The sequence below is a fragment of the Mauremys reevesii genome, linkage group 27, assembly GCF_016161935.1.
Source record: "Mauremys reevesii isolate NIE-2019 linkage group 27, ASM1616193v1, whole genome shotgun sequence".
NCBI lineage: Eukaryota > Metazoa > Chordata > Testudines > Geoemydidae > Mauremys > Mauremys reevesii.
The window spans coordinates 9,135,632-9,161,592 of NC_052649.1; the positions used below are offsets into that span (position 1 = coordinate 9,135,632).

Consider the following 25,961-nt stretch of genomic DNA (forward strand, 5'->3'; position numbering starts at 1 on the left):
TTGGTGCATGTTGTGTTTGCTCATCTCGACGGAGCACACATCTGTACAACCAGGAATACTCTGGGTGCTCAACACCGATCCCTCCCAACTAGGGAAAAGCAAAGAAGGGAGACAGGGATGGAGTTACACTTGGATCATTCACTTTTTTCTCAGTGGACACTGGGCTGCACACGTTCTGTGCACACGTCCTTTACTGGGAATCCTAGATTACATGACACACTTCACAGAGCAACCCTGGATATAAACTTTCAGCCAGCTGGTGATCTCAGGTACACGCCGGGCAAATCCAGAGCAAACACTTAGCTCCAGTGGAGTCATACTAGATTTACACTGGTAGAACTGAGATCAGAAGTTGGCCCAGTATGCATCTTCTGCCTCATGTCGACACCTTCTGTGGGAGGCACATTTTCTGTGCAAACTGGGACTGTAAGAGACCAGGGTTTGGGCTCACCTTTGCAGCAATAATAAACTGGACTTGAACTCAGCCTCCTCCCTCAGCCCAGAGGTGTGAGTGCTACCAGCTGACGCATCTTGACAGGGAGAAGGTCTAAGGGGTGAAGCAGGGCACAGCTGCATTTCTAACGCTGGGAAATCTGCATCTGACCTGTCAAACAAATGAATAAATACAAGTAAAACAACCTGCTTTACCCAAAGCCCAACCTGCAGCTTTAGGGTGGCCAGTGTAACTCCACTGAAGTTGATGGAGCTATGCCCAGTTATTCCAGTTGAGGATTTGACCCGTAAAATGCATTTAGTCTGAACAATCAGTAACGGATTTCAGAGAAATGGGACAGATTCATGCCCTACTGGTGTCTGTTTTCTAGCCCATCATTCTCCTGGAGAGGCAGGTTAACATCCAACCAAACCTGTCTTTGTTTTTAAAACAGTGACACCAAATTAGCTCGTTGTAGCTTCTGTGCAATTCTCTGCGTTACTCCCCAACTTTCAGCCCTTTCCCCTAGTGAGAACCACATGCCCAGAAGTAACCAGAGGGAAACTCTGAAATGAGGGCTATTGATTCCTGGGGATGATGGTACAGGCAGTTTGCTCCAGATTTCTGGCTCTGTCAATAGTTTTTGGCTGGGGTGGCTCAGGATCAAAGGTTGCATGTGTCATAAAAGAGTTGAGGCTGGCAGGGTATAAGAGGCAGCAGAGTTCACAAAGCTGTCAGTGCAAACAACGGGATCCAGAGACACAACCAGGCGCCATAATGGACCTGCTGCACAGTGCTGGGGTGCAGGTGGTGCAGTACCTGCAGGAGAACTACCAGGGCTCCCAGGACTGGTTCCTCTTCATCTCCTTCGCAGCCGACCTTAGAAACACCTTCTTCATCCTCTTCCCCATCTGGTTCCACCTCTGCGAGGCGGTGGGCGTCAAGCTGATCTGGGTGGCCGTGATCGGGGACTGGCTCAACCTGGTCTTTAAGTGGTGAGTGCGGATTCTGAAAGCAGCTGTGGAGTGCTTCAGTTTGGGTCTGATGGAGCCTCTCTGAGGGGAAGGCTGAGTTTGGGATTGAGGAACAGGGTTGGGCGTCAAGACACTTGGGCTCTGTCCCTGAGGCTGCCACTGACTAGCTCTGTGACCTTGAGCAAGTCACTTTACCGCTCCATCCTCAGCTTCCCCCTCAGCAAACTGGTGCACAGCTTTCGTGGAGCTCAGTTAATGTGGGGCGAGCACTGCGAGTTCTTGTGGCAAAGGGCTGCGCTGATGCAAACTGCTGGTGCAATTCTATTTGGCTATCAGCTGGGAAGGGCAATTTCCCAAACCCGCAGGCTTGTGCTTCGCTGAGCTCTGCAGCAGCCCCCCTCTCTGCACATGGGCACAGACGGGGGAACAGTGGGGCCCCTACAGGGAACACATGGAGGCTCTTTGTCTACTCGCAGCACATAGGACCTAGCTGCTTCCCCAGTGTCTGGCCGCAGCCTGGATTCGTCTGCAAGCATCTGTCCTGTTGCTGCAGCCCAGGAGCTGCACCGAAAAGCAGAGGCTGGTGCTGAATTAATAAGTGAGCTGAAAAGGCAAGAAGAGTAAATCATGGTAGTTATGGAGCCAGCACTTTGCACCTACAGAGTCCTCCCGACAGCCCTCAGGGTAGGGCAGCCAGTGCTCCGCCGCCCCCGGGAATCCGCGCTGCAGGTGGGTATGTGACATGCCCCAGGCCACGCACTGGCACTGTCATTTTCTCCTTTCACTACAGGATCCTCTTTGGGCAGAGACCCTACTGGTGGGTCCATGAGACCGATTACTATGGCAACGCCTCCACCCCTGTGATCCAGCAGTTCCCCCTCACCTGTGAGACCGGCCCAGGTGAGGTTCCCGCTATTGCGCCCCTCAGATTCACTGCAACTTCCTCCCTGGCTTCTCTCCCTTCTAACTGAGTGGGGCTGGGTCTTCTCCACAGGAAGCCCCTCAGGCCACGCCATGGGTTCTGCTGGAGTCTACTACGTCATGGTGACTGCCCTGCTGCCCTGCGCCCAGGGCACCCGGCACAGATCCTGTGCAGCCAGGTGAGCAGTGCCCTGTGGCCTGAGGGCCTTCTCGTGGCCTGCGGCTTGGGCCTGGCTCTGTGTTCGTCAGGACGGGACAAGTTTTTCCTGCCCATGATTTGATACCTACAACAGGGTGACTGTCCCCTTAAGGGGAACAGGGCTCAGTCAACCCCTGCTCCATAGCGTGTCCCTTTAGGGTTCCTGGGACTCTGGGAGCAGAGGAGCACACAGGGAAGGGCATAAGCAGGTGTTGGGACTTGGGAGAGAGGGAGATGGTTCGTGCTTGGGGAACAGTTAGTGCTTGGGGAAAACCCAGGCTACTGTTTCTTTAAGGGCCCAGGACCAGAGCCTGGTAGTGCAGGGTGGGACAGGTCCCTTCTCCCAGCCAGCTGGGAGGAGCCCTGGGAAGGAGGGTGCTGCCTCCTCCCTCCTCACCCGGGAGACACCAGCAAGGTAAGGAGCCTGCTTGCTGCTCTCTCCCAGCCCAGGCGGTGAGAGGACTAAGTGCAGAGGGGGCCAGCTGGGGGAGCAGCTTGAGGGCTGTAACTGACCAGGAGGCTGTGGGAGGAGGAGGGTGCGGGGCTGGACTTGCAGGCCTAAAGAAGAGCTTAGCACTTTTGAAGAGAGGTAAGAAATCAAGCTCCACAACAGAGGCTCCTGGGGTCTGGGCATCAGTACGGAGAACCCAGAGGAAGCCGAGCTGGCAGGGCCATCCCAGGCCACAAGGGGGGTGTTCTGCAATGGCCCCCACCCACAATCCGTTTGGGTGAGTGAGCTGAGTCAGCTGGTTCCACCTGCTGCTGCAGCCCTGGGGAGGGGATCGTTTCACCCTGCTGAGGAGGGTCCCATGGGTGACAAGGCAAAATGGAGGATTACTAATGGAATTGTGGGTAAATGCCCCCCCTTCCCGGTCAGCATGAATTCCTGCCCCCCAGATTCTTCCCGTGTTATGTCTGGGACCGGGAGATACATGAGAAGTCGGACGTGCGAAGCCCCCAAGAGTTGGAGCGAAAGGAAAATCCTGGGGCTTTTCACACCTGGAACAGCAGCGCCCATTGCTGCATCACGGCTAGTTACCGCACAGCAACTGGCATCAGCATCAGTGAGATCTAGTGGCTCACAGCTGAGTCGAGCCCCGCACAGGGGAGGTGACTCAGCTGGCAGCAGATCTGCGGGGGTCCAATCAGCCACCCCTGGGGAAAGCCCCTTTCGCCTGAGCTGCTGCAGCATGCAGGAGGCACCAGGCATGGGAAAGGCCTTCGCTCGCTGGTTCGGTTGCCCTAACTCTGGCCCGGGGTGCTGGAACAGTTTGTATAGTGTGGGTGCTGAGAGCCATTTTCCCAAACTGCAAACCCTGGATATAATGGAAACCACTTCAAGCCAGGGGGTGCAGCCACACCCCAGCACCCCCAGTTCCAGCACCCATGGCTGGGCCTCGTGGCAGACACGTTTAGGCCATAGACTCGGTCTCATTTTCTAGCTAGCAAGACGGGCACTCGTGCTGGCATGGTCGCTCCTGCATAGCTAGAGAGGAGTCAGTCAGCCAGTGCGCAGGCTCCTGTCACTCACAGGCCGCTTGTGGCTTTATTAAAGTGCTTTGGCCCTGTGCGCCCACAACCTTCCTGGCTGGCTGTCTCTGCAGGTGCCTCCGCGGCCTCCTGTGGCTTGTGTTCTGGGCCGTGCAGGTCTGCGTCTGCTTGTCCCGAGTCTTCCTAGCTGCTCACTTCCCCCATCAGGTGATCGCAGGTGTCATCTCAGGTGAGTGTCAAGGCTGCCTCCCCCGTCACATCACCCGCCAGCTCTCCAGGGCCCAGTGACCAGGAAGACGATATTGAGCCCTAGACAGCCTTCCTCCTGCTTGGGGGAGAAGTACATCCTCAGTTCTGGGATCACCATGTACTCAAAATACGCTGGCAAAGTGCAGGGATTGGTGATCGTCTTTCCCCAGGTACCCACGTCTGCAGTGTGGAGAAGCAAACACATGGCGTAGTGGGCTCGGCCTCCCCTTGCAAGGCTAATGCCGTCATTCAGTGCTGACATGATGTCACTGCTTTGCATGGTGCTTTAGAGAGACAGCGCACGCCAGGGTCACGTGCTAACCAGCAGGCGCCTGCTGGCCCGTTGCACGGGAGGGAGGGTCCCAGTTCTCTGCACACCCCGTCGTTAGTAGGCACTTTGGGTGACCTGGGGCTGTCGCTACATGTGCCTAGCACCTGGTACCAGGAGCGGGTTCCTGCTCTTTCCCCAAGGCCTCTCTACACTGAGTCCACCCAGTACGTTTTGCAGCTAGGCCTGTTTGCTGCTCACTGCGGGTACATCCACATTACAGTGACACACCTGTGGCTGGCCCAGGACCGCTGACTCCGAGTCGTGGGGCTCGGGCTCAGGGGCTGTTTAATTGCAGTGTAGACGTTTGGGCTCCAGCTGCAGTCTCGGCTCTGGGACCCTCGCACCACGCAGGATCCTAGAGCGTGGGCACCAGCCCCACCCCAAACGTCGATACACCACACTACACGAACTGCAGTGTGGACGGACCTACAGAGACTTCTCTGCCCCCAGGCATGGCAGTGGCTGCCGCTTTCCGGCACATCCCCTCCATCTACAACGCCAGTCTCCGGAGGTACCTGGGCACCACCTTCTTCCTCTTCAGCTTCGCCCTGGGCTTCTACCTGCTGCTGAAGGCTCTCGGCGTTGACCTGCTGTGGTCCCTGGAGAAAGCCAAGCGGTGGTGTGACCGGCCGGAGTGGGTCCACATTGAAACCACCCCCTTCGCCGGCCTCCTCAGGAACCTGGGCATCCTGTTTGGGCTGGGGCTGGCCCTCAACTCCCAGATGTACCTGGAGAGCTGCAAAGGGAAAATGGGCCAGCAGCTGCCCTTCCGCCTGAGCTGCATCGCGGCCTCGCTCCTCGTCCTGCACCTCTTCGACTCCTTCGACCTCCCCACGGACAGAGAGCTCCTGTTCTACGTCCTGTCCTTCTGCAAGAGCGCCGCTGCCCACCTGTGTGCTGTGGCTCTCATCCCCTACTGCGTCGCCCAGGTGCTCGGGAGGCGCGACAAGAAGATCCTGTAGCTGACCCGCAAACTTGCGTCGTAGCTGCCAAGCCAGGCTGCTCTTCGGGGCAGGGGAATGTGCTCTGCAGGGCTCCCCCTTCCCTGTCCCACTGCAGTAACAGGTCTCCCAGCACCACGGACCTCACAGCTCTGGGGTACGTGATCAGCTCCCACGCACGACTCAGTGCCGTGGAGTGGAGGGGGAAGTTCACTGTCTCCTGTCTGGGAAAGGAAGCGAGTGACCATCACACACCTCAGTGCTGGCACAGGGTGAAATGTAACGGGGTCCTCGTTTGGCCACAGCCCCTGGCCCAGCCCAGGCTGGCACAAATGGTAACCTCTGCTCCAGAGAGCGAGTGGATAAGGGGGCGGTCAGGAACGCTGTTCCAGCCGAGGGGGAGGGGTCCCACACAGAATTCGGTTCTAGGCCACAGTCAGCCTCTTACACCACGACGGACCAAACGCTCTCCAGAGTGGGGAGCAGTCGGCACCTACCAATCTCATGGTTCAGTCCCCTCTGGGCCAGTGCGTTTAGATAGGGACACACTGAACAACAATGCTGTGCCTGTCAATCAACTCGGCCCCAGCAGAGCAAGGACGGCGTGTCCATGGGCTCCCGGGGCGGGAAAGCTGGCCTGAGGTTGCAAGGAGGGCCGTGGACGTGGGTGTGTCTGTGTGCGTTACCAGGGCTGTTACAGCTGGGCGGCACCCAGGGGGCCCGGGCTGAGGGACAGGAGCTAGCTGGGAAATGCCTTTGGCAATAAAATTAGTACATTCCACTCAGCCTTTCCCACCCTCAGGCCATCTTACTGATGGGGCAACCTCTGCTCATTGCCCCGGTGGGCCCTCCAGACACGCAGGGACCCAGAGCCTCCAAGAGAGAGTCACACGAATGGCCAGACCGATGGTCCATCTAGCCCCGTGTCCTGTCTCTGACAGGGGCCGGTGCCAGATGCTGCGGGGGAATGAACAGAGCAGGACAGTTATCCAGTCCCCGTCTGGCTGAGGGGAGCATTCTAGAACAGTGGTTCTCAACCAGGGGTACACAAACCTGGGGGTACACACAGGTCTTCCAGGGCGAACATCAACTCATCTAGATATTGGCCTAGTTTTACAACAGGCTACATGACTAGCACTAGCAAAGTCAGTACAAACTAAAATTTCATACAATGACTTGTTTATACTGCTCTATAGACTATACACTGAAATGGAAGTACGCTATTTATGTTCCAATTGATTTATTATATAATTATATTGGTAAAAATGAGAAAGTCGGCCATTGGTCAGTACTAATGTGCTGTGACAATTTTGTATTTTGATGTCTGATTTTGTAAGCAAGTAGTTTTTAAGTGAGGTGAAACTCTGGGGTACACCGGACAAATCAGACTCCTGGAAAGGGTAGAGGGGTCTGGAAAGGTTGAGAGCCACTGTTCTAGATGGCAGGAACTGAGGGGCAGCAGCTATGGGAGGAGCAGGCTCAGGCCCCGACTCGGCACTAGGGAGGTCTGGCGAGGTGAATGCTGAGGACGGAAGCAGCTCAGTTCTGGGCACTGACACTGGCGTAGCTGCACCATCACAGAGCCCTGCTGCAGGGGGGTTGTCGCCGTGTGTGCCCCAGCTTGGCCCAGCTTTCCCCCTTCCCAGCATCCTCCTAGTGACTGACACCCAGCACCCACAAGGCCAAAGTTCAGCTTCTCCACTTGCAGCGCTCAGGTTTCCATTTCAGCCCCAGAGCACTGGTGCTTTGTCTCCAGCTTCCTACCATGCGCCCAATACAGCACACCTGGCGTCCTACCGATGGCTCTGTGCAGGGGCAGGGCTTGACCTGAGAGAGTGAGAAACCAGTCCATTCTGGCCACGCTCCCTGGCACGGGGGAAGATCTCTGCTCCCGTGGCTCAGATCAGGAGTCAGGGCCGATGCCTGGAATTAGCTGTGTGTTCAGTGGCAGGGGAAGTTCCAGCAGCAAGATACGTATGGGGTGGGGAGGTCGACTTAGGGCTTTCGGGTTTGAAAGCTGAATGTCCGTTTCAGGAGCTGCTCGCCTGCGTGCAGTATGGGCAGACAGCCTGGCTACCCGACCACGCCCATAGATCTTGGTTCCCACTAGCTTTATGCTCACACAAGGCTTCAGACTTCCATCACCACCCTCCCTCCCTCCAGCCCCATCACCACAGACCAAGCACAGGACAAAACCCCATACTGGGGGGGGGACAGGGACACAGATCCGTGCAGGATTCAGCCTCATGCATGAACAGCCTCAGAGTGGCTCCTGACCTGTTATCAATAACTGTCACTAATCAGAGCGAGGGTGTGTAGAGCGTGCACAGAACAGGAGGGAGCACCGCTCATTTCCTGCCCACAAAGGATGCTGGAGAGCCATGAGCCCCTCACTCCCCTAGGGGCAGTTTGGTATCTCTCAGACATGAGATTCCAGCTGCAGTTTTCCTAAATGCTGTGCAATGCAGTGAGTAATCCCAGCCTTCAGCCTCATACCAAACCCACCCAGCCGGTTTGCTAGCAGCGCTGATGTCGCACAACAGGCTGAAATCTGGTCTCTGCTGTGATGTTACCTGCACTGCTGTGATCAGGAGTTAGAAATGTAGGCTGCTGTTGGAGAGACAGAGGCACTGCAGATGCATAAATAAAGATGAACCTCACGGCCAGCAGGAGGGATGCAGATTCCTGCGCAAAGATGTCCCCAAGACATAGCTGCCAGCCAGTTGCTTAGATTAACACTCCAAATGCTGGTATTCTCCACTGTGCCTGCCATCTGAACAGATCCTTAACTACATGGACCTGAAGTGAGCAAAGGGCATGGGAGCACCGAGCGGCTAGTGACCACCCTGGGCAGAAGCAGGAGCGGCTGCAATCCCTGTTTGTCAGTATGGTGCAAGATGTTGCTTCACCATTTCAAGGTAATGCCGGGCTGTCAGGGACTTTCTACAGCCACGTTTTGACAAACACTTGCATCAGGTTTGTAACTGGGTCAGTGCTAGGTTGGCAGAGGTCGCTGCTGAGTTCAGAGGTCAGTGATAGCATGTGCAGCCAGGCTGGACCCATGCTGTGCACAGTCCAGCTGCACCAGCATAAACCCTCCAGCACCTGCAGTGGCTTCAGAACATCAGCAAAGAACGGAGGCCGGCATGAACGTCCTGCATGAGGCAGGGATCCAGGTGATCGCTTCCTCCAGAACTCCCAGGACTGGTTCCTTTTCATCGCCTTGACTGCCAATATCAGCCTTCTTCATCCACTTCCCCATCTGGTTCCAGCTCTGTGAGGCAGGGTGACAGAGACCAGCATGAGCCAGTCTCACCTGATTCCTGCCATAACGTTGCATCCCCCTCCCCCCCCCCGAGGTTTCCTGTTGCCCTGGTTAAAGTGAAAACTGCTTGGCCAACACGAATGATGGTGCAACATCCTACCTCTATCACTTGGGCTCCTGCAGGCGCGTCCCTCGGCTGGAGGGCAGCGCGCACAGGATCCTGAGTAGGGACTCCTGGGAGCTACCTTGGTGTTCTCTGTAAGGGTTAGCAATTGTCAGAGCCCAGCCCCCTACTGGAATTAACCTCCCTCGTCCCCATTCTCTGCACCAAGTACATGTAAAGGGGTGTCTGTACTGGTCACAGTAACCCGGAATAAACCCGCTCACACTGCAGTCATCACCTGTTGCTCTTCAAGGCTGGTACTGGCCACCAATGGAAAATGAGGCAAAAGCCAAGGATCGTGGCTTACAGCACGATGTTCCCTGGGTTTGCCGGAGGCTGGACCATGAGGGATGGCAAAGGAGCTCTGCCTGGCAGTGTGGTCCCCAGCCCTGGCCAAGAACGGCAGCACCAGGAAGCATCCAGTTAAGGAAGCTAGTTGTACCATTTATCGGGGGAAAGTCTGCAACATCATGGCCAGGCCAGTGGGAAACAGAGGGCGTCAGCCCCCTGCCCAAATACGCCTGACACTCCCTGCTCCTCTCCCCACCCAACCTCCCCCCATGCACCCCCTGGCATATCCTGGAGCCACAGGACCTGGTCTGAGGTCAGAGCCCAGGCAGCTTGGTCGTCAGGGCTCTGCGCGTGCACACATCATTCTCGTAACACAACTTTTATTCGTCTAGAGGGAGTCAGCAAGTGACCCTGTCGTCCCAGGTCCATGAGCAGCAGATGGGGGAATCCTCTGGCGAGGGCTGGTCCTTACTCCTCCAGGGTCTGGTGGCCAATGAAGTCCTGGAGCAGGGCCTGCACCTCTGCTCGCCTGCTCATCCTGGTCGCCTTGCCTTGAAAGCGGTCCCGTTTCCCGGCTCCTTTGCCTTCCAGCAGTTCCGCCACTCTAAAGGGACAGATCCACATGCTGAAACCAGGAGGGCTGGATGTGCTCTCTCACACAGCCCCAAACTGGGTGTGCCTGGGGGGCAGAGGAGGGAAATGGCCTGTCTGCCCTGCCTCAGATATTGAGCGAGACGCCAGTGAAATCAATGATCTGATAAAGCAGCCAGAACTTAATTTCCCTTCATTAATAATAATTGTAGCATAGCAGAGGTGTATCAGGGCGGCCTGCTCCTTTAAGCACCGAAGGCCTGGTGCCAGGCAGCCCAGCTGGCTAATCAGACCCAGCTGAGAAAGGGAGGACAGGTGTTGGCTATAAAGAGCTGCAAGGGGGGTGGGACGGGAGACAGAGCTGACAGACTGCAGCAGCAGCAGGAAGGCCCTGGAGAAGGAATGCTCCAGGTATGACACCTGGCTGGGTAGAAATCTCCACCTGGAAATTTTATTTTCCTTTTGTGAGTTTGTTGGGTGTTTGGACAATAATAGGGCTGGAGGCTGACTTGACAGTGCTGATAGTCCCCCAGCTGGTCAGGAAGGTTGCTGGACTACGGGGGGTCACAGAACAGTTTACCTGGGGCCTAATTTTTCAACCACTTCACTGGGCCCAGCCAGGAGGAAAAGCCCAGCTGCCTTCTCATCTCCCACAGTCAGGAAGAGCAGGGTGTCCTGTAAAGAGAGATGGATCCTGCAGCAGAACATCTCCCCCTCTTCGAGCAATGAGACTTAGGAGTCCCATATGTGAGTAAGAACACCCCTCCTCTTTGCTGTGAACAGGTTGCTGGAGGGGAGACTGTTTGGGGCACTACCTGCCTTGGCAGGAGGGGTCGGAAATGGGCTACTGAGCCTTTTACTCCAGGTCACCAGCCCCACATGGTCCTGGAAGGCAGTGACTGGTGTCTGGTGGCCCCTGTGTTAAATGAGCTGGGGGGAGACCGGTGTCTGGAGCACAAGGACCTTTCCCACGTTTGGCTCTAACCAGCCCATTGATCAACAGGAAGGGCACAGCTGGAGAAGCCCTGGAAATGAGCTCCCACCTCCCTGGGACAGGCGGGACCCCTCCAGATCACAGCTGGGGGGCACCGATGTAACAGTTTGGGCTGCAACATCCTGGGCAGAATGAGGCCTTTGTTTTCTGGTCAGTGTATTGTGGGGGCTGGTCAAGGGTGGGGAGAGACTACGTAGCCCGTAGCAGAAGCCAAAGTGCCATCAAGGGGTGAGGACAAGCCAGAGAGAGCTCACCTCTGTCCCGATCTCATTGGCGATGATATTCATGAACTCAGAGTCACCATCTTTCCTGTAAAGGGTAAAAACCATTTCAGAGATGCCCTGGCCTAGAGAATCCAGACATGCCTCTGGTGGTGAAGGCCTTCTGGCCTAAACTCTATGACAGAGCCAGAAACCAAACACCCACACAGACTAGACATTGCCCTGGCTTGGCTTTTGGTTGATTTTTAGAGTCAAATTTCCCACCAGCTTCTTATCAAACACTGTCAGGGAAGCTGGAAGCCAGACCCTGGGTGAGCGTGCTTTGTGCCAAGGGTCAGGGCTGTGGCCTCTCATCATTAGGACAGTGATTAGCAATTTATACAGACAAATCCTTTCTCTGTTTCCCACCCACAAATGATGAATTATTAAAGTGTTTACTCTGTAACCAATGGAGCTCTTCCATTTTTTTGACAATACCCCCAGCAGGGAGGGATAAGCAGACAAATGTACTAAAACCAGCAGAGTTCAACAGCCGAAATACAACCACATTGGACTTTAATTATGAGCCTTTCCAGCAGGCCCAGGCAGTTGGTTTAATATTCTGTTTCCTCAGTTTATGTTCTCCCTTAAAGAATGTCGGGATTTAATGGACCTCTGTTATAAACAGCCCTGAATGCACAGCAGAGGGATGCAGCTGCCATGCTGGCTTGTGTTATGCAGGAATTCACACTACGTGATCACGATGCTCCCTTCTGGCCTTGGAATCTGTGCGTAAGACGCTGCAGCAGCCGAGCCCCCTTCCCTGGATCTGTGCCTTACCTGTGCAACACAAACACTCGGCCTCGGCCTGGATTGCTTTTGAAGTTCTGTGCTGTCAAAACGGCGAGGTCTCTAAGCAAGTTCAAGTTGTTCTGCAAGGGAAGCAAAGCTCATGTTGCAGACCCAGGAGTCAGCGCGAGAACACGGGGATGGGGTGGAGTGGGGTCGGGGATGGAGTTTCCTGAGACAGGTGGAGTCACAATTTTCCCAGCTTCCAGGGTCAACACAAGGGAGATTTGAAAACTGAATTCTCATTGAATACAATTATTCAGGGCACTGTTGCTGTTCCCAAAGCTCAGACCCTCGCCGGAGTGACTGCTGGGCCACAGCCGTACCTTCTGAAGCAGCTTCACCGAATTCTGCAGCCTCTTCACAGCCTCCACATGCTCCTCTGCTCCATTTCTGGAAAACAACAAGGCAGAGTTCGGGCTGTCAAGGCGCTGGACGGAGAGGGCTCCACCAATGAAGCCGCTGCAGACAACATACCACCCGAGCCAGGGGCTAGAAATGCCCTCTTTAGGGTCACATGCTTCTCCTCCTTGCCCAGAGAGGAACAGCAAGGACAGGGGAAACTGGGAAAGGACATTACTTAAGCAGCGAGGTTAATGCCTTCTCGATGCTGTGACTTCGCTCGACAGACTTCAGTACTCTATTGCCTGCCAGAAAGACCAAGTTGGTTTTGTTCTTTTTTCCCTTTTCTGTGCCAAGGAGCTTAATAACCTTAAACGAGAAACAAACACCCTGATCAGAGAGGTACAATGGTGTGTTACACACAGCTAAAGGTCCATTAGACCATGTGTCATTGTGAATGTCGACTCTCTATCACCAGAATTAAACCCACTGACATCAGCCTTCAAATATAGCCACAAAATAGATGAGACACTTTCATTAGCCATGTGCCATTACGCATTAGCCATGTACCATGCTGTCTAGCGTGCCTGGACCCGGTGTGCCAACAAGCCTTCTTTACCCTAATATCCCCCACAGCGCACCAGGCATGCCAACTGGCAGGGAAGGGTCATTTGTCTTATCAAGCTGACTGTAAGGACATCAAAACCCAGAGGCAGCTCTGGAATTAAATTTTCATCTAATTCTGCATGAAGAACACGGGGGATTGTTCACTGGTGGCAAACCCTCACTAATGCAGTGGTGTGGGGGACGTGAGTGGACAATGGTAACCACAGGGTGCAGGGCTGCGTCCCACCACTCTCTCTGGCTTGTGATTGGGGTTCTGTGTCCAACCGGGACAATCTGCAGAGGGTCCAGGGACTCCTACTGTACCAGCGGATCTACAGGCCGGTGCCTGAGCACTGAAGCTGCTGAGGCAGCGCAGCCCTTACCTGCAGGTCACTTAAGTTGGAGACGTGAGTCCCGCAGCACATGTTATCGTCTATGCCCTCGATGCTTATGATACGCACTGGCCCTGTGTGGTTATCTGGCAGACCGCGGCTTCTCACCTAGCAAGAGAACCAGGAAGGCGACCATGGCAACCCACGCCCTGGGACTAAAAGGAGACTGGGTGGCATATTCCCCTCTGCCCCACATGGCTCTAGAATGAATTTTGCCAGCATCCTCCATTGCTACTCACCGTCTCGATCTCTGGGTCATCCTCAGAGTGCTCCCTCACCACCACAGGAATACGGGCCCGGATTTTCTCATTCACATTCTTCTCTAGAGCCTCCACCTGTTCTGCTGTCACCGAAGGTGTGTCCAGCTCGATGACAGTGCGCTGATGGCCTAGCTCCCTGCAAGGACCATAAACATCAGACACACCTGCCAATACAACAGAGGACACAAGCTCAAAAGTCCCTCTGGGCATGTGCAGGAGGAAGCACCTTGGACTTCTGTTACTGGAGCAAAGCACGTGCGTGCTCTCTCTGGGTATAGTGTTTACATAGCACCAGAGTGTGCTTGTGTTTCTGAGAGAAGGGAACAGAGAGGCAGAGCAACACTCCACACAGCTTCTCTCCAGTCACAGTGCGGTCACTTCTACCATGCCTTCTGCAGCTGAGCGGCATGTGTCTGCACGCCACGCTCCCTGCATTTATCAACATTCATCCCTCAGGACCCAGCATTGTGGCACAAGCCAAACAAGGTTTAAGGACAGAGTTAAAAGGAACACTTTTCCTGCTCACCATGAAGTTGTTTTGAATCCAAACATCAGATCTGCAAGGGCAGTGATGAGATGCTGCCCTGGAAGAGAAGTGCAAGCAATGGCTGTGAGGTTTTAGTTTATTTTTACTAGTGCTAGGCGTGCGTGTACACACACACAGAGAGAGAGAGAATATGTGACTGCCTGTTGAGAGGAGGTCAAATCAGACAGCATCTCTCTGCTCCAAGTCTTCTAAAAGTATCTGTGTATGAGCCAGGACAGCGCCTGCAAGGCTAGCTCCTACCTTCTCAAGAGTTCCAGAAATGCCACAGAAAACCTAGCAAACCAGCCCCTCCTAATAGAGAAAACTAAGTGGTCACTAGCCACATTCCCTACAGAAGGAGTCACTGATATCCAAAACCATTCTGGGATCATGGGCAACATGACGCTGCTTTATGGGCAAGTCTTGTCCTCGCCCGGCAGGGCACGACAAACACACAGCTCTGACAGCGCTGCAGAGGTCTGAACACCATGACAGGGTCTTATTTTAATGGGCTCTAATAATCCTTCCCTTTTTGGTAGGCCATTCGGTAACTTTGCACCTAAATGGGGTAAAGAGACCCTGGTGGCGTGTATCACCCCCCCCCAGGCCTCCATGGGTTCTAGAAATGCACTCAGCACCTATGAAACACATAGGGTTGCCAGATGTCCAGTTGTCGACTGGAGCACCTAGTCAAAAAGGGACCATGGCATCTCTGGTCAGCGCTGCGGGACTAAGGCAGGCTCCCTGCGGCTCCAAGAAGTAGTGGCATGTCCCCACTCTAGCGCCTATATGTAGGGGCAGCCGGGGGTTCCGCGCGCTGCCCCTGCCCCAAATGCCAGCTTTGCAGCTCACACAGGCCAGGAACTGCAGCCAATGGGAGCTGCGGCAGCAGTGCCTGTGGATGGGACAGCACGCAGAGCCACCTGGATGTGCCTCCCCATAGGAGCTGGAGAAGGGGACATGCCCCTGCTTCCAGGAGCTGCCTGAGGTAAGCACCACCTGGCACCTGCACCCCTGACCCCCTCCCATACCCCAACCCCCTGCCCCAGCCCTGATCCCCTTCTAAACCCCTCAATCCTGGCCTGGAGTCCCCACCTGAGAGCCCACACTCCCAGCCGTAGCTCTCACCTTCCCCACCCTCCTTGTGCCCTGAGCTCTCTCCTGCCCTCTGAACCCTTCGGTCCTACCCTGTGCCCCCTCCTGCACCCCAACCCCCTCATCTCCAGCCCCACCCCGGAGCCCTCAACCCCTCCCACCGCACCCCAACCCCCTGAGCCAGCCAAGTGAGGATGGGGAGAGCAAGCGACAGAGGTCGGGGGATGGAGAAGGGGCAGGGCAGGGGTGTTTGGTTTTGTGGGAGTATAAAGTTGGCAACCCTAGGAAAGGCAGGGTCCCTGTCCAAGGAGCGTTTGGTGCAAGGTGTTACTAGCCCGGCAGGAGCCATATTCTCTGGGAGCCAAAGCGGGTCACCTGAGTGCTGCTGCATGTGGTCAAACCTCCGGTCCCAGTCCACCGTCAGCAGCACCTCGCTGCCCGGCTCCAGCGGCCTCTGCACGAAGTGGACAGCGGCCGGGCCCTGCCGGGTCACGCGGAGCACGGGGATGTCGTCGATGAGTCCCCGGTCGTCGGGCTGCAGGGAGGAGCGTCCGGTCAACCACCGGTCAGCAGCGGGGCCGCAGCCCCCGGGGCCGGCCCGGACCCGCCCTCGCCCCCGCCAGCCCGTACCTGGCCCCCGCCCTCGGGGAAGAGAATCGTGTCCTCCAGCACCACGTGGAAGCCCCGCAGCGTCTCCTTCGCGCCGCCTTCGGCCGGCAGCTCCGCGGGGCGGCACGACGCGACCCTGGTGGTGAACTGCAAAACGGGGGGGGGGGTCACGCGGGGCCCGGCACGCGCGTGTCACGCGTGGGAGCCTCGCGCAAGGGCCCCGCGCGCCCCCCGCCGCCCCAAACCGACCCCGCCCCGCGGCTCCCGCACCTGCCGGGCCCAGCTGTCCCTCTGGCACTGGAACACCATCGCGGCGGCCGGGCCGGGGCGGCGAGCGGGCGGGGACAGAACTGGCGGAAGAGGACGGCGAGTGGGAGGGGACACACGACCGGCGAACGCGAGCTGCGGCCGGAGACGGCGAGTGGGAGGGGACACGCGACCGGCGAACGCGAGCTGCGGCCGGAGACGGCGAGTGGGAGGGGACACGCGACCGGCGAACGCGGACGGCGAGGGGGCGGTGTGGTGACGTCATGGGCCTGTTCCTCTCCGCCCCCCCCCCCAGGTCCATGGGCTTTCCCCTGGAGCTCACCCCCGCAGGACCCACGGGTGTCACGCCCCCCGCGTCTCACCCCATGACCCACGTGTCCCCCGGGACCCACGGCCCGTCCTACGGGTCTGGTTGGGGGGGGGGTCGGCGAGCACCCCCCACACCGGGGCAGCAGCCTGGCCTGGGGAGCTGCCCTGTGGGCAGGGGGGTCTCAGCGTCTCCCCTGGACCCTGCAAGCGCCAGGCCCGTAGCCGCCCCCAGAGGCGAGTGCCACCCGGGTCCCTCTCTGTCCTGGGCGCGGTAACATCGCGGGCACCAATGGCACTTGGAAAACTGGGCCCCGTGCGGCAGGAAAACCCAAGCACAGGAACAGCAGCCAGCGTGGCAGGTTTCTCCTTTATTAACAGGCCTTCTCTCCCCTGTGCCTCCCCACCCCCCAAACGCCTGGCAGGGACGGACGAGCGGCAGGTGCCGAGCAGGGAAGGCGGCTAAATCTCTGCGGCATGGCTGAGTGCGGTCAGCACGGGGCCGGAGGCCGTGCCAGGGGAGGGAGAGAAGTGACTCAGGCTGGTTCGTGGCAGCATAAGTGGCAATAACGGGGTAAAATGAGGCACAGGAACCTGCCTGCCACTGACCGGTGTCTGGCTGTGGAATAGTCTCCTAATGGAAGTGGCGGCAGTTCCAGGGCTTAGCGTGTTTGAAACTAGACTGCCCGATACAATAGGAAACAGTCCCACTCTGGGTCTGACTTCAAGGGCGGGCAAAATGGGCCCAGCAGGGCTTTTCCAGTTCTAGGGTCCGTGATTGTGCAATTTGGAGCCAAAGTCTGAAGCAGGCGAGTCCCTGGCGCATTTGAACCACAGTGGCACTTAAACACGGCTACCTCCCTCCCCAGCTCGCTTCATCTCAGCAGCTGCTGTCATGTCTCTGTGGGGGAAAAACAGGGCAGTCAGAAAGTGCGCCCCTGGGTGGGGGCAGAGCAGGGAGTCAGGCCTTGAGGGGAGAGAAGGGGACAGGATGAGAGCAGGGGGAGGGTCAGGCCCCCAGGAGAGAATAGGTACCACAGGAAATAGTGGGAAGGTGGGCAGCTATGTTACTCTCAGGTGATCCAGTGAATGCCAGAGCTGCACCTAGCTCTCCTGGGCCAGGAAGACAATGGCAAGGGCAGAGAATAAGGGCTGCTTGCAGCACTCTCATCCCACCAGCCTCCCATTAAGTCCTTTCAGATCCCAGAGGGCAATTGCCAGTGCAGCGAAGGGTGATATATGCACTAATCCTGGTCACTGTCGGCAGGTCAGAATGCACATCTCCCATCAGGTAACAGGGAGGCTCAGTTGCAGCCAGATAGTGCTTCAGGGGAGTTCTTACCACCAGGGTCTGTGCTTTCAAATGTCATCCTGGAATAGAGATGGAAAGTCAGATAGTGAGTCTAGAAAGGCCACGGAGTGTTTCCCTTAATGCTACGTGTGACCACAGAATGGAGTGAAACAAGGACACTCCATAGTGCCAGACACCCTGGGACCCAGGCAAGTTAGAAATGCTCAAGACTTCCAGTTTTTCCAGGACCCTGAAATGTGTGTTGGGCCTAGAGTGTGGAAGGAAACCCTGAAAAACCAGCCTCAACCACATGCTGCTGGGCATAAGCCAATGGCCACAGGGTCTGGAAGGAGCCCTGCTTTGATGAGCTGCACTGTATATCTCGTCAGGAGCATAAAGAGGGTTTTCAGCATCAGGGACTGGCTACTGGCACAGGCTGGAGACCACACTAGACAGGCCAGTCATCCGTTCTAGTTGTGCAGGAGGTTTGATATGAATTAGATGCACCATTTGTTCCTCTGCACCCCAGAGTAGCAGCAGGCAGGATTCCTTGCTGGTTCCCTTCCTGCTCCCCCTGTGTTCTTAGATGTATTTTTCAAAGGACAGGGCAATGACAGTTATGGTGTTCCCACAATTACACAGAGCAGGTCTCCACACCCAGAACATAGGGCCGCTTAGCACAGTGGAATTTCAGAGAACCATTGGCCTGGAAGAAGTTTGGCTTTAGTCCATGCTGAGATGAGGCTCCCCATTGGCTGGCAGAGATAGAGCAGCTGGGAGCCAGGCTTGGGCACTGGGAGGGCCAGAGGCAAAGAGCCTGGCTGTGTAAAACCACCCAGAACTTACTGTCTCAGCAAGGCAGTGACCAACTGTACTTACATCAAGGTCGTCCATTGCAGGGGGTGTGCCTTTAACAGTGACCTTCTGCAGGAGCTGGATGGGAAACAGACAGTCATGCGAATAAAGAAAGGAACCCACAACCAAAGTGGCGGGGCTGGAGTCCCTTCTCCTCCCAGGCAGCGCCTTCCACCCCCAGGGATCCCAGCTCCCCTTGTGACACAGACCCACAGCAGGGAGAGGGAGAAGCACATGTGCTGTGCATGCTTGGCTCAGCTGGTTCATCCAAACCTTGCTCAGGGGGAAGTGACTTTGGCTGCAGGTTGTACCCCAAGGTTTCCACTGGATTTTAGCCCAGTGCCAGTGGCCATCTTGGGGCCTCCTCACTCCTGTTGAAGGCAGCTCCCACAATGGGGCTCTACGTAAGACAGACCCCCTGCTATCATGGGGTAGGATCGTTGATCAGGTGGATGGGCACCAGATCGGGATGCAAAAGACCAAGGTTCAGTCCCTGGCTCAGTCAGACTCCCTGTGTGACCTTGGACAAGTCCCTTCCCTCAGGGCCTGTTCCCGCTCTGCACCATGGGGTTGATGCTTCCCTGTCTCTCCAAGGTACTGTGAGGCTAAATGCATTGACTAGGAGGTGCTCAGATACTCACAGGGGCCAGATAAGTACCTAGCTAGACTGCAATAGCAGGGTTTCTACTCAGTCGTTCTCCCACTATGGCTCTTTCTCCTCCCTGGCTGCGCATTAAGATCCATGTCCTGCTATTGTCCATACCTCACCTCTCCGGTTTGGGCAAAGCCATGGTGCATTTCTGCTCCTAGCCAGTTGGTGGAGATACTGAGCCACATGCCAACAGCCACAGCTGAAATTTCTCTAATCCAGTGTTCTCAACCTATTTATCATCGTGGGCTGCATATGTGGCCCACAATGTGTTATCTGGGCCACAGGTTGAGAACCACAGCGTGGCCCCACAGACCCTTATGCTCCGCGCCTCCTGCCCGGAGACCCCTCCGCGGAGGGGCCAGAGGTGGAGCCGTGGGCGGAGGGCCAGCCAGCAGCCTGGACCCCACGGGGTGGGCCGGCAGCCTTTAGCACACAGCTAGGCCACAGCAGTGTGCCACTTGGGATGGGGGTTGAGAACCGCTGCTCTAGCCAGTCAGTCTGGAGTGAACAGTGAGTTTTTAAGGCAAGCTGGGACATTACCCAGGCAGTGCCGGGAGGAGATAAATTGGTTTTAGGGATAGTCATTTAATCATATTCAGTATGTCTCACAGTAGGTTTTACAAAGTGCAGCAGCACTTGCCTGTACTGGATAATTGACACTTTACTGAGCTAATGCTCAGACTTTCCTCTTGCCCCAAGGACTTTGCATTGAGTAACATGAAACAGGGATAACTGAGGAAGGCCCCTGCAGCACCTTCGCCCAGAAGGTCTCGGCCCCAGTGGGCTCTGCATGGGGCCTCAGGTCACTGTTTGGGATCTTGTGGTGCAGCTGGCTCACTGCTCAGACCCAAATATAAATGCAGTAACCTAAGACTTACCTCTGCGTACTGCTCAGCCATGGCCATTTCTGCCTCCTCATCCCCTTCCCAGTCTCGCCAGTTATCAAAGTCCACAAACAGCCAGACTGGCTATGAGCAAGCAGGAGAAACAGCATCACAACAGATGCAGCGCAGCGCTGAATGCAGCAAGTCTGATGCCTTTGGGGGCTGGGGGCTGGCTGGGGATGGGATCTGGACAACACCAGCCCTGATCCAGCCCCAGGCAGGGGTGGGGATTATGAGGCCTTCCATCTTTAGAGTACTGGCTTGTTCCACCCCAGCCTGAGCTGGAGGACCTATGGCCTTTCACTGCAAGGCACTTACAGAGGTTTGGCCCAGATCGGTAGTGCCCAGCATTACCAGCTGATGGCTATTCAGCAGCCCCTTGTTAGCAGTCCAGCGTGGGGCTCTGTTGTCATGGACTGAATTGTGGTGGTGCCTAGGAGCTCTGCTCATGGTTCAGAGCCCCACTGTGCAGGGCACTGCACACACACAACAGAGAGAAGGTCCCTGTCCCAAGGAGCTTAGGAGTCCAAGCTGTACCCCCCCCCCCGGGGTCTCGCCCATCAGAGCTGAGCCAGGTGCAGTGAGTGGTGCTGGGCTGGTGTCTGTGGTACCTGCTCTATAGCCAGAGGATTTCAGTCTCTGGGAGCTGCTTACCTGGCACCTTTCACCAGCACTAACCGGGGCATAAAATCCAAACCAGCAATGCCAGAGTGAGCAGCAGACAGTGCTGTGCCAGCCCCGGCAGTGCCCACGCTGCACAGCATGGCACCCACAGGTGGGAGAAACTCTGAGCTTTTCACTGGGGAAAAACAACTCCAAAGGAAGGGGCCCCAGCTGCTCAGGCCCTGTGTTTACCTTGATGTTCTCCTTGGTGAGGCGCGGCCATGCCACCTTCTCCTTCCACTTCCTTATGAAGCAGGTGATGGAACGGTCAGAGCGCTTCTGCTGCGAGTCCTGCCGAGGGACAGAGCAAAGACACCTTGCCTGACATGGCTTCTGGGCACCTCTCTCCCTCTCAATAAGCCACGATGTCCAGAATTAAAATGAAGCCCTTCCCAAGCTCTGACACACATGGGAAAGTCCCTGGAGATCAAGACTCAGCCTGCAGGAATCGAGGTGCAAATCTGGGCATGGGAGAGCTGGCTGTAAGAGGAGAAGGCAGGAGAAGAGGGGGCTTTCCTTGGGATACTTGCATCTTCTCCATGCAGCCGGGCCTGCTGGGTGTCTCTGATTCACTTAGCTGGGCAAAATCCCCTGGGTGCAGAGGCAGTGATGGCCACGACCCAAAACAAAGCACCGTTGGGGGCTGATGGGAAGGGCTGGGTAAGGCTGAAGGCATAGCAGCACCAAGAGATGATGCCTAATCGCATCCCTTGTTGGTCTCCCAACCTCTGGGGACGGTGAGTGTCTGGGGCCATGCTCCTGTCTGAGCAATGAGATCACATGATGTGACAGGCCAGGATGGCCTTGGCCAGTCTGAAGGCAAATCACTCCCCTTCCCCCCAAACCCTTCCTCGGGTTGTCATAAGCTCACGGTCCCTTTGGAGGCATCGAGGCCTGTAGGAGTTGGGCTCTGATGCCTCATCACACGGGGCGGCTGCTCACTTTGGAGTTCACCCTGGCGTACAGGTTGATCTCGTTGTACATCTCCACGCCATCTGCATTTTTACAGCTGCCAAAACACAAACTCGGTTAGCTCAGAACTGGGCTTGGGCCTTCTCCGTGACAATCTCTAAGAGGATCCTTCCTGCTGGCCCTGCCCTGTACAGCTCCCAGTTCAGGGCCATGCCACTGAGTGCCGGTTACCAGGGGCTGGAAGCTCACCTGAACACAACCCGCTGGTCGTCAATGTCGACTTTAACGTCTGTGCTGTCCTCCACGCAGAACTCCAGGAAGACGTACCACGGGCGGTCGTACCACAGCGTTTTTGCAGGTTGCCTTGGCAAACAAGAGACCCTTCAGAAGGGATGAATTCCGGGGAGCAGAGTAAGACCTGGCATTTCTGTGCCACCTTTCATCTCACGGCATCCCACAGCAGCAGCTTGTGTGTAAGGCGTTGTGCGGAGTTCTCAGAGCAGCAGTAAGCTGCCCTTGTTACACCTGCCTGGGCCAGACGATTGGCATGTAGGAACAGGGAGAGGGCGAGACCCAGGAAAAGGGGGCAGGCACCAGGCAGGCAAGAAGCTGGCTGCAGATTCAGCAAACTTGTTACACTTCCAAAAAGCATCATTTTATCTTGGCAGCATCCCGGGAACTGGCCTCTCTCGGCACCTCAGTGACAGAATCCTGCAGCACCATGTGATCAGAGAGGGACCTCCCAGAGACACAAGGCTTGTGCTTTTGGGAGTGAAGCTATTGTACAGCTATTGTATGTGTGAGGCAAGGGACCGCCCTCACTAAGCACAATCGCTCACTGGAGTGCAGTCACAGCCCCCAAGACGTGGGCAAGCAGGTTGGCTAGTGCTCTCAAAATGGCTGTATAGACAAGCTCTGAGGTTGCACTTGGGTTCTGAAGCTCACCCCCTCCGGAGGCTTCAGAGCCTGAGCTCCTCCAGCCCCCAGTTGCAATTTAAAGAGTTTTTCGCTAGCCCAAGCCCCACTAGCCCAAGCCTGTCCCCCGGGGCGGGGAGGCTCCTGCTCTGGGCTGGCCCTGAGTGACAGAGAGCCTTTCCCCCGTGTGCTGGGGCATGGAGGGGCCCCGGGCCAGTGGGGTGTCTCCTAGCGAGTTGCTAGGTCTGTTTCCAACATGCAGGACACTTTCCAGGTTCCAGTCAGACAAGAAAAGTCCCAGCTGAGGATGTGAGTGTCCCAGTGACCCGAGTGGGGGCTGGTGGGTGAGGGGGTGACCCGAGTGGGTGGTCCAGGGATTGTGTCCCAGCAGGGGGGGACAGTGACCCAAATGGGGGATTGTATCTCTAGTGGGGGTCCCAGTGACCCAAGTGACGAATAGTGGCCGGGAGGCTGGGCGGGGGTGAACTGAGCGGGAGCTCCAGGAGCCGTGTCCCAGCCGGGGGGAGCAGTGACCCAAGTGGGGGGTGCCAGCCGGGGGAACAGTGACCCGAGTGGGGTGCTAGGGGTCGCATCCCAGCCTGGGGGGGAGTGACCCAGCTGGGGGGCTGGGGTGGGTGGTGACACAAATGGGAGCTCCAGGGGTCATGTCCCAGCCGGGCTGTGTGTGTGTGACCCAAGTGGGGTCCCGGGGTCGCGTCCCAGCCGGGGGGGGGAGTGACCCGAGTGGGGGCAGTGACCCGAGTGGGGTACCGGGGGGGTCGCATCCCAGCGGGGGGAGGTGACCCGAGTGGGGTCCCGGAGTCGCGTCCCATCGGGGGGGGTGACCCGAGTGGGGTCCCGGGGGGGTCGCGTCCCAGCGGGAGGGGTGACCCGAGTGGGGGCAGTGACCCGAGTGGGTCCCGGGGATCGCGTTCCGCCGCCCGCCCCGCTCACCTCGCCATGGCCGGGCTGGTTCTGGAGGCGGCGCCGGGCCGCCGCTGCTATTTCGGGCTGCAGGCGGAGCTCCGGCCGCTTCAGCTGTCAGCGCCCGTCACAGACACGCTGCGCCCGGCCCGAGCCCCGCGGGGACCCGGCTCCTTCCCAGCCCGGCGCCACCGAGCCCCCCCGCGACACCCTGCGCCGTGACAGGCTGAGATGGGGCTCAGTCCCCTGGGTTCTAGTTCGGCGGGGGGGGGGAGGGGGTATCTAGGGGCTAGGACTCCTGGGTTTGCTCTGACCTTGGTCAAATCACTTTCCCCATGCCGTGCCTCAGTTTCCCCTTCTGTCGTGGGGAGAACGGCCGCTGTCCCGAGGGGATGTGGATGACAGGGGCTGTAGAAGGGCAGGTTCCAGAAGTGACCCCGGTGGGGCAGCTTGGGGAGGTGTAGGAGCCATTGGTGCTGGAGCTGCCGTCACAGCCGGTCCACGGCCCCTCCTGCCTCCTCCCCACCAAGCCAAGGCCAGCAGGGAGCATGGTACCTCCACCCTGAGTCATACAGCACTGGGGGTGATGACACCCAGTCTGCGTGTGCCAAGGGGGCTCTGAGCCCAGCACCATGTGCTCAAGGGCGCAAGAACCCGGCAGCTGGGAGGGAGCAGCCTCTCTTGTGCAGAGGTGAGAGCAGCCCTGTGGCCACAGGCAGGGTGGAATGCTCCTCTCCATTGACTACAGTAGTAAACCCCTGCCCTGTGTACCGGGTACTGGGACAGGAGGAGCCCCGAAGGGCCTGGGAGTCCCCCCTTTGCTCTCTGTTGCCCACTGCTGCAGCTGGATTAAGCACAGTTAACAATGGGAAAACAAACACCAGAGACGCAGCTCACTGGTGTGGCCCCAGTGCTTTGTGCCAGCCCCTTTCCCCTTGGCTTAGACTGGAGCATGTGGGTCCTGGCTCGCTTACCCTGGAGAGAGAACTGAGCGCATAAGGGACTGACTAGTTGTGATACATGAGCCTGCACCTGAACAGGCAAGATCCAGATAAAGAAGAGTGCAGGGACCAGGAGGAAAGAGTCCAGCTCCAGACCAATGTCCTCCTGGAGGGCAGAGGAATTACAGTTCTGGGGCTTTGTGAGTAGTGGTGTCCTCTAACGGCTCAGACGCAGGATGCTGGGCTGGAGAGAGGGATGCTCTCGGGATGTAGTGACTACGTTCCCCCAAGCCTGAGCCCTAATGCCAAGGATGGGGGCCAGAGGTGGCACTAGGGTTTGTGCTGCCTTGATGGACTAGCCAGTGTCCATCCCCTACCAGCCCAGCGTCACCAGATAAACGGTCACTGATGGTTTGCTGCCCCCAATATTATGCTGTCCCAAACTACTTACCTATTGCATCCTATACGGGGAATCTGGGCCCTGATAGGACCCACAGGATTGATAATTCTCTTTAGGTACATAGGATGTGTGGTGTTAGTACCAAGGGCTGTGGGGAAAACACCGCTCCCCTCCCATGCCTTGCATATGGCCCCTCTGCTAACTTGGCTTTGTCCATGTTGATCTCCAGAGCAGCAGCCAGGCCTGGGCTGTCAGTCTGTGTGCTCTTTAACTGAGTGGTTCTGACCCAGCCCTGCTAAAGCTGGAGTCAAGGGGGACTATGGTGCTCAGCACCTCTGAAAATCAGACCATTTATTCGGGTGCCTCAGTACGGATTTAGGCCCTATATTTTAGGCAGCTAAATTTGAGAAAATTGCCTAGAGGTTCCATTTCTGGCTGTTCTGCTGTCTCGCTATGTAACCTTCACTTCTCTGCCTGTCTGCCTGTCTCACTAACTGTGGGGGTGAATAGGGTTGTGTTGGTAAGTTGTGGTGGAGATGAAAAGCCCCGTAGAAATGCCCTATACAATCTAATGTGTCTCCTGTTCATAAGCAGAACATGCACCACTCAGCTTCCTTCTGGCTAGAACATTTATCCTCTCATTGTGTTTCTACACTCACACGTCTGAGAACAATATGCAAATGGGCGAACTTGCAGATGTAAATTATGGTTTTCCTCTTCATCACCTGGGACATGCACTCCCACTGGGACATCCCCATCTATTACCATATAAATTAAAATGACCAGGGGGAGCAGGATTGCTGCTCCCATAAAGCTTTACTCAAGAAAAACTCTTGCAGCAAAATCTCCCATTGCCATTTTAAAAAAGACAGCTGGCTGATCTGTGTCTTAATGAGGCTGAACTTTAAAGTGAAAACTCTCTGCTTGAGTCCTGCTTTAGTCCTTTAACCTGGAGTTCTCATGAATGCCACCTGTAATGAAGGCACAGCGGCTCACGGGCAGCAGGAATTGTATTTGTCTCACACAGTCCTGTCACCCTCCTGATTTCAACTGCAGAAGTAAATAAAAGATGATTTACCATTGATACATGCGAGCCTATTACAGAAAACAAAATGGTTATGTGGAAGTTTCCTTTAATGAATCACAGATGACTAAAAGGGTCTGTGCTCCACTCTCCAGCTGGGGTATTTGTCATTGCTGATGGCTTGATTCTGTAGGTTCCACTTTTT

The 25,961-nt window shown here is 56.5% G+C and overlaps 2 protein-coding genes and 1 long non-coding RNA gene across 10 annotated transcripts; 2 read left to right on the forward strand and 1 right to left on the reverse strand.

Annotated features, from left to right (window-relative positions):
* Window positions 1–1,158: 1,158 nt before the first annotated feature.
* Window positions 1,159–9,730, forward strand: LOC120392055 (glucose-6-phosphatase-like). 6 transcript variants are annotated; one of them, XM_039516413.1, is made up of 6 exons: window positions 1,159–1,428; window positions 2,198–2,307; window positions 2,402–2,507; window positions 2,823–2,942; window positions 4,132–4,247; window positions 9,651–9,730. In XM_039516413.1, the coding sequence occupies exons 1-6, from the start codon at window positions 1,211–1,213 to the stop codon at window positions 9,665–9,667; spliced, it is 687 nt and encodes a 228-aa protein (XP_039372347.1). In that variant the 5' UTR covers window positions 1,159–1,210; the 3' UTR covers window positions 9,668–9,730. The 6 variants fall into 6 exon arrangements, with proteins under 6 accessions (XP_039372347.1, XP_039372343.1, XP_039372344.1 ...); XM_039516409.1 differs by lacking the exon at window positions 9,651–9,730 and adding an exon at window positions 5,049–6,683; XM_039516410.1 differs by lacking the exons at window positions 2,823–2,942; window positions 9,651–9,730 and adding an exon at window positions 5,049–6,683.
* Window positions 9,622–23,477, reverse strand: PTGES3L (prostaglandin E synthase 3 like). 3 transcript variants are annotated; one of them, XM_039516408.1, is made up of 17 exons: window positions 23,422–23,450; window positions 21,802–21,933; window positions 21,583–21,649; window positions 20,833–20,931; window positions 19,972–20,061; window positions 18,466–18,519; window positions 15,744–15,869; window positions 15,489–15,648; window positions 14,019–14,076; window positions 13,472–13,628; window positions 13,224–13,340; window positions 12,473–12,603; window positions 12,219–12,285; window positions 11,884–11,975; window positions 11,098–11,152; window positions 10,430–10,524; window positions 9,622–9,862 (listed from the first exon to the last, which is right to left on the reverse strand). In XM_039516408.1, exons 1-17 carry the CDS (start codon window positions 23,427–23,429, stop codon window positions 9,727–9,729), a joined length of 1,644 nt encoding a protein of 547 aa, XP_039372342.1. In that variant the 5' UTR covers window positions 23,430–23,450; the 3' UTR covers window positions 9,622–9,726. The 3 variants fall into 3 exon arrangements, with proteins under 3 accessions (XP_039372342.1, XP_039372340.1, XP_039372341.1); XM_039516406.1 differs by lacking the exons at window positions 18,466–18,519; window positions 19,972–20,061; window positions 20,833–20,931; ... (1 more) ...; window positions 21,802–21,933; window positions 23,422–23,450 and adding an exon at window positions 15,993–16,178; XM_039516407.1 differs by lacking the exons at window positions 9,622–9,862; window positions 10,430–10,524; window positions 11,098–11,152; ... (6 more) ...; window positions 15,489–15,648; window positions 15,744–15,869 and adding exons at window positions 16,372–17,196; window positions 17,638–17,666 and having other exon boundaries at window positions 23,422–23,477.
* LOC120392082 lies at window positions 10,218–12,978 on the forward strand. The gene is made up of 2 exons (XR_005591594.1): window positions 10,218–10,596; window positions 11,697–12,978. It is a non-coding gene; the product is annotated as an uncharacterized LOC120392082 (long non-coding RNA).
* Window positions 23,478–25,961: the final 2,484 nt, after the last annotated feature.